This window comes from Pelodiscus sinensis, chromosome 2 (genome assembly GCF_049634645.1).
Source record: "Pelodiscus sinensis isolate JC-2024 chromosome 2, ASM4963464v1, whole genome shotgun sequence".
Taxonomy (NCBI): Eukaryota; Metazoa; Chordata; order Testudines; family Trionychidae; genus Pelodiscus; species Pelodiscus sinensis.
This window is the reverse complement of record NC_134712.1, coordinates 239,971,354-239,986,674: the sequence shown is the minus strand read 5'-3', so window position 1 is coordinate 239,986,674 and position 15,321 is coordinate 239,971,354. Positions and strand designations below refer to the sequence as shown.

Here is a 15,321-nt window from a genome sequence, read left to right as displayed (position 1 = left end):
AACTGGACCCTGACCGCACCGGTCAACTTCGGGCGGGGAGTACGTCAAGGCTGTCCGCTGTCAGGCCAGCTCTACGCTCTGGCCATGGAGCCCTTCCTCCGTCTCCTTCGCAAGAGGTTGACGGGGTTGGTGCTCCGTGAGCCGGAGATGAGGCTGATCCTGTCAGTGTATGCCGACGACGTGCTCCTCGTGGTCCAGGACCCGGGAGACCTGGCGCAGGTGGAGGCTTGCCAAGCCGTTTACTCGGCGGCCTCCTCCGCCCGGGTCAACTGGGTCAAGATCTCTGGCCTGGTGGTAGGGGCCGGGTGGCAGGCGGGCTCCCTCCCACCCGCGCTTCAAGCCATTGGGTGGAGCGCGGGTCCGCTGCTCTATCTCGGCGTTTACTCTCTGCCACGCATCCCTCTCCGCCGGAGAACTGGCAAGGTTTAGAGGCCAGGGTGGTTGAGCAGTTCAGAGGTGGACGGGATTGCTCTGGTGCCTCTCCCTGCGTGGGAGGGCACTAATACTTAACCAATTGGTCCTGTACATGCTCTGGCACCGTCTCAGCACCCTGGTCCCGCCCCCGGGTTTCCTGGCCCGTATCCAGCAGCTGATGCTGCGGTTCTTCTGGCCAGGACTGCATTGGGTCTCTGCAGGGGTTCTCCATCTCCCCCTGGAGGAGAGAGGGCAGGGCCTGACGTGTTTGCGCACGCGGGTTCATGTCCTCCGCCTCCGGGCCCTGCAGAGACTCCTCTTTGATGCAGGTAGTCCGGCATGGAGCACGTTTGCGCACGCCTTCCTTCGCTGCTTCTGAGGGCTCCGATATGACCGGCAGCTCTTTTATTTGAGAGGTCTTCCGCGAGACCTCTCTGGGCTGCCGGCCTTCTACCAGGACATCCTCTGCACCTGGAAGCTGCTTGCGGCGACCAGGTCCTTGGGAGCCACCTTGGGAGCAGCCCTCCTCGCGGATCCCCTGCTATACAACCCTCATCTACGTGTGCAGGCGGCAGAGTCTCCCTCGGTGCTCCGGAGGTTGGTCCTGGCAGAAACCACCAGAGTCGGAGACCTCCTGGACTACCGCCGGGGAGACTGGGTGGATCCTTGGGCGCTTGCCCAGCGCATGGGGCTCTCCACCCTACGTACTCCCCGGCACGTACTTCAGGAGGTGAAGGACGCTTTGCCGCCCACTGCTCAGGTTTACCTCGAAAAGGTCCTGCGAGAGGGTGCACCCCGCCCACCCCTCACCCCCAGCCCTCCCGAACTCTCCATCAGCCCCAAGCCCTGTGTACCTTCCCGACTGCCTCCCCCTCGTCATCTTAGCCGGCTGCACACGATGCAGCCGGTCCCCTTCCGAACCGCGCCAAAGAGCCACCTGTACACGCTCGTGCTTCACACGCTCCACTTTCCCACCCTCGTGTCCCGCCCAGACACCAAGTGGCGGGACCTCCTACCACCAATGGAGGGTGGGGAGCCCCGGTGGGCTAGCCTCTATTCGATCTTGGTTCCACAGCCCACCGGGGACATCTGCTGGAGAATCCTGCACTGCGCGGTGAGCACGGGCATGTACTTGGCGCGGTTCAACCCCACCCTCGACACGTGCCTCTTCTGTGGCGTGAGGGACACGCTGGCGCACATCTACATCGAGTGCACCAGGCTACAGCCCCTCTTTCGGCTCCTCCAGAACCTCCTGTTGCAGTTCTGGCTGCACTTTTCCCCCCACTTGTTAATTTACGCACATCCCATCCGTGGCCTCACAAAGTCGCGGGACCTCCTGGTCAACCTCCTCCTGGCTATGGCCAAATGGGCAATCTACAAAACCAGGGAGAAGAGGTTGGCCGGGGGAGGGGCCTGCGACTGTGGGGCCTATTTCCGTTCCTGCATCCGCTCACGTATCCGGGCAGAGTTCCAATGGGCAGCGTCCGCTGGCTGTCTCTCGACCTTCGGGGGGCAGTGGGCTCTGTCTGGGGTTCTCTGCTCGGTGTCCCCATCCGGTTCCCTCGTTTTAATCCTTTGACCCTCACACCCGTACCTGTTTTTTCATTATTTGTCCCCAGTAATTAGTTGGTTTTTCCAGATTCTGTGGACCCTCCCCTCAGGATGGGGGGAGGTCCTTTAGATGTGGGCGGGCATTAGCCCACCCACCTCCTGGATACCAAATAGAAAAAAAAAAGAGTAGTTCAGCTTATAGTGCTTAGATAGGAAAGGGACCCTGTGCTATTTTCTTGATAGGACTAAGCCCTTAAAATAATCTAAGATTGATTGATTGCCATGGAGAGGGGGCAAGACAGAATTGTTTAGTAAATAGTCCTTTCCCCCAGGATTAAGAGGTGTACTGAATATTGCTATATTTTAGTCAGTATCACTTGTTTTATCACATTCCATTAGGTCTATGGATGTTTGAAACAGGTTCTTCTTGTAGAGATTTGCCAAGCAGCAACATTGACTTCTGACCACAGTTTCACCAAGACTTATTCATTCAAACTGGCATTGTGGTCTGATTATCGGTTTGTTAAAGCAGTGCTACAGTCTATTTTTGACTCGAACTCCTTACTTGCCATGCTCTATTGTGGGCACTGCTTTCTAGTCTCCCATAACTGAGGAGACAGAGGCCCTTGAACAAAGAGGGGTTACTTACTAGTAACTATTATTTTTTGAGATTTGTCTGTGCACATTCACAGTACTCACCACATTCCCTTTTGCCTTAGAATTCTGTGTGTGTCTGAATTTTGCCAGCTGGGCAGAAGCAACTGACATGGTCAGGGTATGCAGATAGCATTCCATTAAACAGATGGAACTCATTGTGTTGTCTTAGCTCAAGAACAATAGTTACTAGTAAGTTAACTACTCTTTAGTAAAAATGCAGATTTAATATGATCATTTGATTTCTTTTCCCATTGTTTTTTTTACTAGATCTTTCAAAGACTGATCTATGCAGATAAACAGGAAGTTCAAGGAGATGGGCCATTTCTGGATGGAATAAATGTTACTATCCGAAGAAATTATATTTATGAAGATGCTTATGATAAACTTTCCCCTGAAAATGGTATGTTTACATTCATGTTCTAAAATATACTAACAATAACATTAATTCTGACCATATAATTGCATATTTGTTTTGACCTGACTGGAAGTTTAAAAAAAAAAAAAAAAAAGGTCTGGTCCCTGAAGTACCAAATACCACCCAGGTTCTCTCTGTCTACTCACATGAAATCCTCATATTCAAGTTTGTCATCTTGGTTATTGCTGCCTCTTCCTCTCTGGTTTCCTTGACATACACATCTCTTGCCATCAGACCATTCAAGCTACATATTCATTGAGTGCCAGCTCCATCCTTACAGGACTCTCAGACAATCGATTTTGTGCTTTCTTTCGTGCTGTTTGTTAGGCCTTTTCTGCCCTGAGGTTTAGCTGAGCGGATTCAAATCTCTAACAGACAAAACTTATTTGGGTGTAGTGTGACTTATGGGGGAGTGGGGCTAAGGTGAACTGGCTTTGCTATTTTGGTGTAAATAATATCTACAAGAGGGGTGTGTGCCAGTATAATTGCATCAGTGGCTAAAAATCCACTGCAGAGGTAAAGTAACTAAATAGAAAATCTTTGTTACGCTACTCAAATAATTTTTTTCAGTATTTGTACTTTACTCGAGTAATTTATTTTTGTGATACTTGAACTCATACTCAGTTTTTTTAGAAAATATTCTTATTCTTCTTATTCCACCACCATTGCCGGAAGTGCTTAGTTACTCACTGCTTTCAGCACCCCACTGACAGTTGCACAAGCCAGCATTCTGACTTGCTAAAGCATAGCCACATGTGCAAATCAATCAATTGTCATGCAATGACAATTTTTTTAATAACCTATCAACAACTACAGTGACCCTGCCAACACCTTTTAATAGCCACATCAACACCTTTTAATTCAAAAACAGTTTCTATGCAGGGATGGGGAACACTGGATCTGACATTTAAGGGAGAAGAAGCGCAATGCCGCTCACCCTCCCCCCCGGCTGGGGGAATGCAGTGCTGAAAACTGTTCGTGGGAGGGTTTCCCCGCTGCTCCCATTGGCCAGATTTTGGCCAATGGGAGCAGCAGGGAGTGCATAGCTAGGGTAAGTGCTCCCTCCCTTCCCTCATAGCAATCTCCCCTCCCCCTCTCACCCAGCTCTCCCAATCCCAGTTCACTCCTGCACACTCCCACCCTTCTAGACACCCCACCCTCAGCCTGCTCTTGTACCTATCTCTCAGACAGACCCTCACCCTGCACACTGAACCCCTTATTTTCGCCTCCCCCCAGAGCCTGGAGGGGTGGGGGGGTCTCTCAAAATCTGCCTATTCCAAAAGAGTTAATGTGGCCAGTGGGAAGCCCTGAAGTTTGGTCCTCCCTGCCTCCTCTCCCTCTCCTCTACTTTTTACTTCTAGATATTTGAGTAGAATTAAAATGCCATACTTTTGTACTTTTACTCAAGTCCTTTTCCAGAAGGATACTTTGACTTTACTTAATTACATTTTTTCCAAGTGGCAGTACTTTTACTTAAGTAACTTTTTGGGGTACTTTTTCCACCACTGGTAGATGAGGCCTAGCTTGTGGAAAGGCTTTACCAAACATGTGGCATTTGGGCACATAAAGTTTAAGGTACAAAATGAGTAACCCTGAGCAAGGGATATAAGTCAGTAAGAAGAGAGTCTATAAATACATTAAAACCAAGAGAAAAAATGAAGTGAAGTATAGATCCACAGAGGAGAGCTGAGGTATTTAGTGCATGTTTACCTTCAGTCTTCGTTAAAAATATTAATTGTGACCAGATAATAAGCCCAATTAATATTAACCAAAAAGGGGAAGGAACTCAAGTCAGAATAGGAAAAGAACAGGTTAAAGAAATGCAATCTTGGAGCCATTCACAATCAAACACAATTTTTCTTAACTCTGTTGTCCTTGAGGGCCATCTGCACCAGAGATGATGGTGGAGTTGTTATTATTAACAATAATACCAATAGCAATATTTATTTGTACTAACATTTCTTATATAAACATACTGGAAATTTAGGTGCATTGCATAGAGTGTTTTAAATGGTATCTATAGGCTCTAAAAAACAATCCAAGTTTGAAGAACATCACTTCAGTAGTTTATGATCAAAGTCAAACCCAATGTTTGACTTTTCCAAGTTTGAGATGAAGTATAGTGATTCTGATAATGAATGCCAATTAATATATCCTACTTGTATTGGTTTAAAAAAGAAAAAAAACACGTGAAAACCTTTACAACCTAGAACTGTTGAAACTGTTTTCTTTAACTTTTCTTTAACTGAGAAAATCTTTATCATGAAGTGTCTTTAATGCTGAAGCATTTTTACAATACATTATTTTCCTTAGCGCTGATCTGTCATTTTCCATCTGAAGGTCTGGAAGCACATCGAGTATTAATGAATTAAGCTACATGATTTCCCCTGTGAAATAGTGAGTGGCATTATTGCCGTTCTGCAGATGGAAAAAATTGGGACAGAAAGAATATTGTCAGAGCCACTAATAGAACATAGATCTCTCAGCATTCAGTCGAATAGCACAAAACTATGCTTTTGAGTTGCTAGCTCTAACTCTCGAGGTATCCTGAACTCTGATCCCCAGCATCTATAAGCGAGAGAGATGCAAAGCTGTAGTGCTTCACAGCTCCATAATGGTCTAAGTTCCACTGAATTTGAAGTAATCTTTAAGGGGAGAGGTAGAGAAAGATCTACCTTGTTAGATTTATTTTATAGCTTCAAAGCTACTAAAATAATTTTCTTAAACACTGTTTCGTTTGGTAGATCTTTTTCATGCTTTAAAGGAAAGGGAAATATACTGCATTTTATTAAAAGATAATTTCAATTGATTCCCTTAATAGTGTTCTAATGTTGTTCTGTCCTGTAACCAGATATTTATGATTGCTTCAGGAAAAGTGAGGCAGTGAAGGTTGCGTCTGTGGTGATCCCTTCATGCCAGATATAGATGTACCTTCCAAACACAGAATAATTGCTTACTTGCTTATTATAGACTATTTTCAATAACCCACTTCACGTTTAATTTCCCTTTCATAATAGGAGGACTTTTTTTAATGTGATATACACATATTTAAGTATTCTCTTTTAGTCCAAACCCTATACATCTGGAATCTAGATTAATCAACAGTAGCTATATGGTTGGTATATAGACAGATAGTTGTTTAACTGGTTATTTTTGAGTCAATATAGTTGTATGGAATAGTTCCTGTTAGATCTAGGGTTCTTCAGATGCACTGTAGTAGTATAGAAAAGAAGAAATTCCTAGAAACTGTAACAGGGATAGTTTCAGGGTTATAGACTGAATTGATTAAAATAGATGTGGAAGATTGAGTGCATGTAGATGAGGTTTTAGAAGTGATCAATAGGAAAAGAGAATACAAACGAGCAGTGGGCATTGATTTTGGAAGAAGGCAGCCAGTTTTTCTATGTGCACTCAAGTAAAAGAGAAACATTATAAGATAATGCTTCAATGGTACCTTACTCAATCAAGATCATTTTAAAAAATAGGAGTAGAGTGGAATGGAATCAAGAGTTTGGAGACAAAGACCTCTTTCTATGTGTTGGTAGGACTACTTCTAGAATGTGAGTGGCAGAGTCGTGAATTGTGAAAGCCAAGTGTCATGGAATGTGGGGGAGTCACCGGGCCCTGCATCCACGTCCACAGTCAGATGTGACACTCAGCCAGCAAGTAGAACAGAAGGTTTATTCATTGACAGGAAAACAGCATAGCACAGACTTGCTATTAACACAGGAACCAGAAGCAGTCAGTACAATCCATCTTGGGGAGAGAAGGGCCCAGAGCCAGCGCCTGGGGCCCCCTCCCTACATCCTCAACCCACTGGGCCTAACTCACACTCTCAGCAACCGGTTCCAGCAGTGCAGGCAGCCCCGCCTCCTCTTTTGTCCAGCTTCCAGGGCAATAAGGTGTCATCTGATTGCTTCCCCCACTTAGGCTCAGGCTACAAGAGAGCCTGAGCTATTGTTGTGTATGTGCTAAGATGGGGCAGCTTGGAGCAGCCTCCCACTTAGTGAGAGCCACACCCAACACACCCAGGGAAACTGAGACACACATGTAGAGTTACAACAGAACAGTAAAGGACAGTAAATCACACACAACACTACAGAGTGAACATAATCCCCACTACGTCACACCATGTCAGATGTCATCATACCATGTCAAATGTTGAGAAAATCCTTATCCTGTACCACAACTACCTTTATTCTATAGATGCTATCACATAGTTGTGAAAAAATTACATGAGAATTGTTTGAGTTTCTAAAAGTTTTACTGGCCCCTTTTTTCTTCTCCACTTGTAAGCTAGTGCCATGCTTACTGTTTAGTTCAACTGAGTAGGCCTCACAAGGAGAGAGAAACAACTAATAACTTTTTTTAAAAATCTCCTGCTAGAACTCTACCCAGTCTAATAGAATAAATCTCCTGTTACCAGCCATTATATATTACGTAATGTCAAATCTTATACTGTGTGGGCTCTATACTAAATAATAATGAAAATAACATTTGCATATATAAAAATGAAATGCTTAATATCTTAATGAACTTCCTGACAAGTAATGCATGCCACTGAACCTCAGAAATACCACTGAGAAGGCATACAATGTTTGCTTTTCTATCTCTGAATAGTCATAAGGTATTGGACCTTACAGCTGTCATTGGTACAGAGTTAAATATTGCCCATTCTATTTTTTATGCCAATGTAACTGGTGGAAAAGGGCATTCTATAGTGTTAGAAAGCAGAAAATGTTTTTCTGACTATTGGATATTTTTAAAAAAATAGCTGAGTGAAATCAGTCAGATAATTGGAATGGTAGAAGTAGTTCCAGTGAGATGTCCTAATGGGCAGAATGCATATAAAGCTTGCATTTATTATATAATAGTGCAGTTTATCACATGAATATTTCCTACATATGTGATGTGTTGCATACAGTATGTATTACAATGGAATTAAATTTTATCAGCATTCATTTGATCACGTTGATCAACAATGACATGAGTTGGTCCAAAGAAGTGCTGATAAAAAAATAAAGTTTAGATCTTTCTTCTCACTTGATTGTACTTTATCTAAACTCTACATATTTTATAGAAAAATGTTTTCTGAAATGTTTTAGAGCGGAACATATAAATGGTTACTATATTTTGTATCTTCCCTTGTAAAGCCTGGCTCCCTAAATTCCTTGAGCCCAGCTTTCCACACTTTTGAAGGAGAAAGGAATAAGAAATGTAAGAAATCTCTCTGATAATTATCTAGTTAATCCTCTACTTTTACAGTCTATAATCTAGACCAGTGGTAGGCAAATTCTGGACTGCGGGCCAGATCTGTTCTGTAGGGTTAGTTCCTGGCAGGCCCCCACCTCCATGTTCACCTGCGCCTCCACAGGTATATTGGAAGATCGCAGCTCTCATTGGCCGTAAATTACCATTTGCGTCCAATGTGAGAGGCAGAAATCAGTGTCCCAGTCGTGGCCAACCAGAGCTGCAACTTTCTGATACCTGTGGAGGCGCAAGTAAACTCAGTGGCGTGGCCCACCAGGGACTAACCCTGCAGGCTGCCGTTTTTTTATTGCCCACCCTGATCTAGACAGGCTAGGAACAAGTGTTATGTATCCTATTAGAATACTATCAAGTCCAATGAAACAAATCTGCTGTCTCCAGCCATTATGTTCTGAAATGTCAAACCTTATACCTGTGTTGTTCCTGGACTGAATAATACCCATCCTTTGCTTTGGGCAGGAGTAATTTTGGAAGAAAGAAAACTTTCAGGTAGACTTCCAAAAAAGGAAAGAAAAATATGTAGCTGTTTTCACCCGGCTTTCAGGTGTTCCTAGTAAGAGATGGTTTAGGCCCCAATTTTGAAGTCTGTTTTGTGAAAGACTTCAGTGGGATTGTATATGGGCTGAGCTGTCTGCTCTTCTGCAACAAATAGTAGGATCAAGAACTTGATGGTATGAGTGCTGATAAGTGTGTATCACCCACACACTTATGTGTATGTATGTGCATGTATACAGTATATGGTGTTTTTCATGCACTTTGCCACCCGGGCTGAGTCCAGTAAGTCTTCTCCCTGAGATGTCTGCTGATATTCCAGATTTCTGAGCCACTTTCAAACAGTAACCTTCCATTTCTGTCTGCTTTTGAGGCTCATCTAATTAAACTTACTATGCAAATAAAGCCTTGGCTTACAGGTGGAGAAATATCTGAAATGGTGCCATTGTTATACACTATAAAACACTTATACAATAGTTTTTCAGTAAAATAAGTTTTATAAACAGTATATATAGCCAGATGGCTTGCTACAAAGTGTTAGTATTGATTTGTGATGATATGATAGCATAGATGAGTGTGATAGCATTCATCTGTCTTAGTCGCAAGTTATTTCCTTACTTTGAGTAACATGACCATCTCAAACTAATAGATTTCTGCAACAGCATAGTACACTGTTATATAAATTTATACAGACATCTAAATGTAGTGTGTGTATATTTTGCCTAACCGTATTTTGTGTAGGTTCTTCTTGTATGTGACTCCTTTTTGTCAACTTTTTTCCCCCAGAACCTGATCTGAAAAAGAGAATTCGTGTTCATTTACTTAATGCACATGGCCTGGATGAAGCTGGTATTGATGGTGGTGGAATTTTTAGAGAATTTCTGAATGAACTGCTTAAATCAGGATTTAATCCAAACCAGGGATTTTTTAAGACCACTAATGAAGGACTTCTTTATCCCAACCCTGCTGCACAGATGCTCGTTGGAGATTCTTATGCCAGACACTATTACTTCCTAGGAAGGATGCTTGGAAAGGTGAAAACTTTATTAAAAATTATCATTGTATAATACATAAAAATAGGAATAAAAAGGTAATCTACAGTGAAAGCTTTTTTAAAAAGTAAATTTAAGAAAGGAGGAGTAAATTGGGGAAGTTTAATGTTTTTGTCAGATTGGACTGAAGAGAGTATTTTTATTCAATGATCATGTAAATAATATTGCCACTCTACTTACTGACTGTATAGCTAGATTATTGATGCACCTGCATAATTCTCATTGTTAGTGGTAGTTACACACTTGAATTGAGAAGAAAATTAGAGGCATTAAGTCCCAGTCCACAAAGCTTTGAATTACCTTTAATCATTAGATTAGTTTCTTTGAAGCCAATGGAAATATTCACATGCCCAAGTCTTCGTGCATTAGGGTTTTAGAAACTGTTCTCAAGGATTTGGCCACATTTTTTTGTGTGTGTGCCTGTTATGTGAAATGAATATTTGCAGGAATTAGCAGTTTTTTTGGTTACACAAGGCACTTTGTTAAATTTCAAAACTGTTACTATGATAGTTTCTAACAAATGTTACCGGACAGTACCATGTAGAAAAGGTGCATAATGTAATATATTGAGTTAAGTTCTTGTTCTCAGCTTTTTCTTCTGTTCATTACTGGCTTCTAACCTGGGCATCACCTTTGGCTTGGACCTTTCTCCCTAGGTCCTCATATCCAGAGTAAATCTTCTAAATTCTTTCTGCATAACATTTCTTAAGATACAACCTTCTCTATCAGTCCAGGCTGAAACTCTCATTCAGGTGCTCATCATCTCATATCTAAATTAGTGCAACATCATTTTCTCCTGGACTAATGGCATCTTCCCATACTCATATTCATTCAGAATGCTGTTGCAAAGATCTTCAATTAAGACCCTTATCAACCAGTCCCCATCCTGAATATCATGTATTATTTGCTATTGAGATGTTGTCTCTTGCCTCTGATTGACTGATGATTCCAATCTTCATTTTTCACTTGTTAAATTTTCAAGCAGGCATCTTTGTGCTTTTTCCTATGCTGCTGCTTTCTTGGGAGGAGTTCACTTTGAACAGTGTCAAAACTACCTCATTATCCTCCTTTAAAGCCCTTCTCAAAACTCTCCTTTTCTATGATGTCTTCAAAAAACTTGACAACTAGGCTGCTAATAAGATCACTGCTAATCATGCTGACCAATTTTGTTTCAGTGTTTCCTTGTGCTTCCCCATCTGTCTGTGTCTGTTTGTTTTTCTCTCATATTAGATTGTTAGCTCTTTGGGCAAGGTACTCTCCCTGTGTTGTGGGTCTATACAGCTTCAAGCTCTCTGGAGTCCTGGAACATGACTGGGGCTACTGTAATACCAATAATAAATGGTGCATTAGATTTTTGGTGCCAGGTAATATAGGGGATGTATTTTGATTCTTTGTCTTTTGGCCCACATTTTAAGTAACTGGAGTAGATTGATACCCCGTTGCATATAAGGATGTTAAGTCATTTAATGAAGTAACCATGTAACTGCTAAAAATGTTAGTGGTTACACAGTTACATGCACTGCAGGCTATGCAGTATAATGCTTAAATAAGCTTTATACTGCAGAGCCCACGATGAAGCTTCCCAGGGCATGGGACCACCAGTCCCTGCCCCTGGGGAGGAGGCGTTACTGCCTCAGTGACGCCACCTCCCCCAGAGCAGGGCTGAGTTTAACCGGTAAGTATCAGCTTAGTGGTTATTCAGTTCACCTCTAACATTCTTAGTTGCATGTATAGATATTGACTATATTGTTAATTCACAGGGTGGGAAGGAAAAGAGCCGTTTTGTTTACAATAGATGGGGAAATATACAGAGCTGTTTTACAGGAATATAATTGTACAGCTTGCACTGGAAATAGAATTCCATAGCTAATTTTCAACCCACAACTCTGAAAATTCTTTTTTCATCTTTATTTTTAAAAGGGGAACATTTTGGGTGCCAGTTTTTTTGGTTGTAATGAAAAAGTTCATGAAGAATTCTAGTATAAAAGAAAGCTGATAAGAGTAATTTTCATGATGCTTGTCTAGTCCAGAGGTTTTCACGCTGTGGATCAAGACCCCAAAGTTCATCATAATTGTATTATAATGGAATTGACTAGGCTAACAGCACGATATTATTATAATGGGGTTGGCTGAGGCAACAGCGACGGGTGGTAGCCGGTGAGCCCCGAGAACCGACTTAAAAGCGATCTTCTGAGGTGCACCGGCTCCCACGGAACTGGCTGCCACTCTCCATGTAACTGTGTAACACAGTTAGCAAATTACACTCATTTTAACATTCCTAATCCAAACAGACCTGAACTATGAAAAATGTTGTAGCTCTGACCTGCCTATAGATTCATGACTTCATTCTCTCTGTGGTCTACAGGGCCCAGCAGCTATAAGTCTGTTGCGGGTAGAGAGAGGAAGGGTCACAATTGTTTAAAAGCTGCCTGCAATCTCTTCTCTTTTGAGGGCTCAAAAGATATCTCTCAGACCTCCAAAAGAAGTTGAAGTTGTTGTGGGAGCAGACTGGTTTGGGAGATGCTTTTATTTATTTGAATTATTTTTCCAGAAACTGATTACAATATTGGACCCTTAATTGCTTTATCAGTTCAATAACACTTATATTAATATTTAAAATGCTATTACAGAAGGGCATAAGAAATCAAAGTGATGCTGTGCTTTGCTTAGAAAGAGGTCTATTGGAACAAGTATTTTGTTTCTATCCTTTGAAATCAGAGAACATATTTAACATTTTGAAGGCACAGATTATTGTTGTATTTGCAGTTTGTTTGAATAAGGTATGAAGTGACAGTGTTATTTAATAATTAGCTCTACCCAGGTGCAGAGACACCTTTCTCCTGACATGTTAAGAAAGCGGATTCATTAAACAAAAAGATAAGGCACGACCTTACTGTTCGGTACCTGCCAGTATTGTGGTCTAAGGTAAAGACATTATTGAATAGTTATTCATCCATTTCCAGAAATGCTTCATTTATGCATTGACACAATTATTTAAAAGCAGTAGTATGTTATTAAAAGCTTTTTTGTAAATAAAATAAGAATACTGCAAAGGAAGCGATCAGGAATCCACTGCAATTTCTTATTTGTATAAACCAGAAGACAAAGTGTATTGCCACCGAAAACTCTCACTTAAAAAGTTTCAGTGTTATCAGAAAACAAATAAATTAAAATTTAATAATTTATATAAATTCTATGTATCCCAGTAACCATTCATTGTTACTGGCAAATGCATTTGACATTCAGTACTGTGTAGACTTGTAACCAGATTTACTTTTTTCTATTTTTTTGCCAAGGTTTTTTAATAACTTAACTTGTATCCATAATGCTATTTGATTAATTAATAAAATTAGCAAAGGATTAATAAAATGCCTTCTGTATCTTGTGTTTTCAGGCTCTTTAAATGTAGATAATTGCAAAATTGCTATATAAAAAGCTATTAATTATTTAGGTTGCACCGTCAAGCCATTGAAAGTTTGGAAATGCAAAATTTTCAGTTGCCTTTGCAAACTTATTTCTGCCCTTTTGTGCATTTAATCTGTACACTGAATGAGTCAGAGCACAGGTCCTGTGAAAAACAGTAGTTGTTGAGCATGAGAAATTGCCTAAATTACACAAATCTTCTGTGTACAACTGTAAAAACTGTGCATTATTAGCAGTTTTAAATCTTATCTCTTCAGCACAGACTTCTCCCACTTAAGCTACAGGACTGTCTACATTAGCTGGCAATAGGAGACTCTTATCTCAGGGTACGTCTACACTAGTCCCCTAGTTCGAACTAGGGAGGCTAATGAGGGCGACCAAAATTGCAAATGAAGCACGGGATTTAAATATCTGTACAGACAATTCTGTAACCAAAGAACATTCTAGCTGATGAATTTCAAAGTCTGAAGCAAACATGGAGGTTAGAGCTTCTCAAAAAATTAAATTGTTTTTCTAAAGGAAAGTATTTTGAAACCTAAATATATAGCCTTTAAAAAATACTTAGCACTTACACAGTACTGTGAAAACATTAATTCATCTTATAGTTACAGTATTTTCTTTATAAGGATGTGATAGTAACTCTCCCCATTTTACAGAAGTGCAGTCTGAGGCAGAAAAGTGAAGTTGTTCAGTCAATGACTAAAACAGAATCAGAAATTGGAATACTCAAAAATAAATAGTTAAAATATATAATTTGGAACCTTCACATTATGAACTAGACTGTAAGATTTACCCGGCATTGCTTGGGTCCTTAACTCAGTTTTTGTTTTTCTTCATTTAAATTATATCTCTTAGCGGGGAAGGGCTGGGGATGAGAGGTCAGGCTTCTCTGAAGAGAGGGGATTACCCCAGCCCTCCCTCACTGCAGCAGCTTGGAGCCAGATGAGAAGCACCTCTCCATGGCCACTGCAGCTTAAGCAGGCACAGTGGGGGGAGGGGTGCATGTGCCCCCACTGAGTCAGGTCCAGATTTATCTGCTACCTATGCACCCAAGCCAGATTGAGGCAAGGAACAGATCGCACTTTCCCCTCCCTTCCTGACCAAGGGGAATAGTCAGCAATGTTCCCATATGAATGGGAGAGAAGAGAGCTGCAGCTCCTCTCCCCCCCCCCCCCACCTCCCTCCCCACTTCTAAAAGGCACCTGCGGGGTGGGAGGCTTGGGACAGGGGCAGTCCCAGACAGGGTAGGGGGATGCCCCAAGCCAGTCCCTTTCAGCTGCCTGATGATTTTCTCTTTTCTGTATGGTTTTATGCCACCCTGTACATGAGGGGAGGGGATCTTCATCCCCCACCCCCCACAATTGAATCCTTTCCTTTCTTTAAATTATGATAAAAGGAAGCTAGTTACCAAATTTGGTGGTTCTAGCTCTTACTGCTTAGGAGATGTTCTTGAACAAATGATGGACAGACAGACTTGGTCTCTCACAGACAAACGCTCTCAAATATAAAGTAGATTATAAAAGGTGGGATTTTTGACAAGTTTTAGTTATATTCTTATGCAGACTGAGCAGCTAATTTAGAGCTGTGGCTGAAAGCTTTTAGAACAGAAGTGAACTTGTTAGTCTCACTCCTCTCGTGTTTGGAACTAGGACTTTTATGGTTTCTTACATTTGTGCATTTTGGGGCAGGTCAGATAGTTCTGAATACGTCTGTTTTGTCATGTATGACTTCTCATGTCTTTAACATGATTTTGATGGTTTTGGACACTAATTTTCCATTATACTTAGCTGATTGGGGCTTGGAGACCAGTTGAGTCTATCTCCTCTTTAACTCTAGACAGCTGATGGGGACAGATGTGCCATGGATCAGTGTTCCTCATTTATTTGTATAATCTATCAGTGAAAAGTTCTTTGCAGAAGTACTCTAAAGCCAAATTAAGGTAAAACATCATTTTGGGAACAGGTAGAGAGAAAAAAGATATTTAACTTGTTAAAAACTGGTAGTAGTATTTTGTTGATAATATGCAGGGAATTTTTTAATAGGACCCTG

General features: G+C 41.7%; 1 protein-coding gene across 1 annotated transcript in view; it reads left to right on the top strand.

Moving 5' to 3' along the window:
- UBE3C (ubiquitin protein ligase E3C) overlaps positions 1-15,321 on the top strand; it is a 175,996-nt gene that overhangs the window by 108,158 nt on the left and 52,517 nt on the right. The window contains exons 17-18 of the mRNA XM_075922749.1: positions 2,890-3,022; positions 9,584-9,831. Of these exons, the coding sequence (XP_075778864.1) occupies positions 2,890-3,022; positions 9,584-9,831 (381 nt within the window). The remainder of the gene's footprint in view (positions 1-2,889; positions 3,023-9,583; positions 9,832-15,321) is intronic.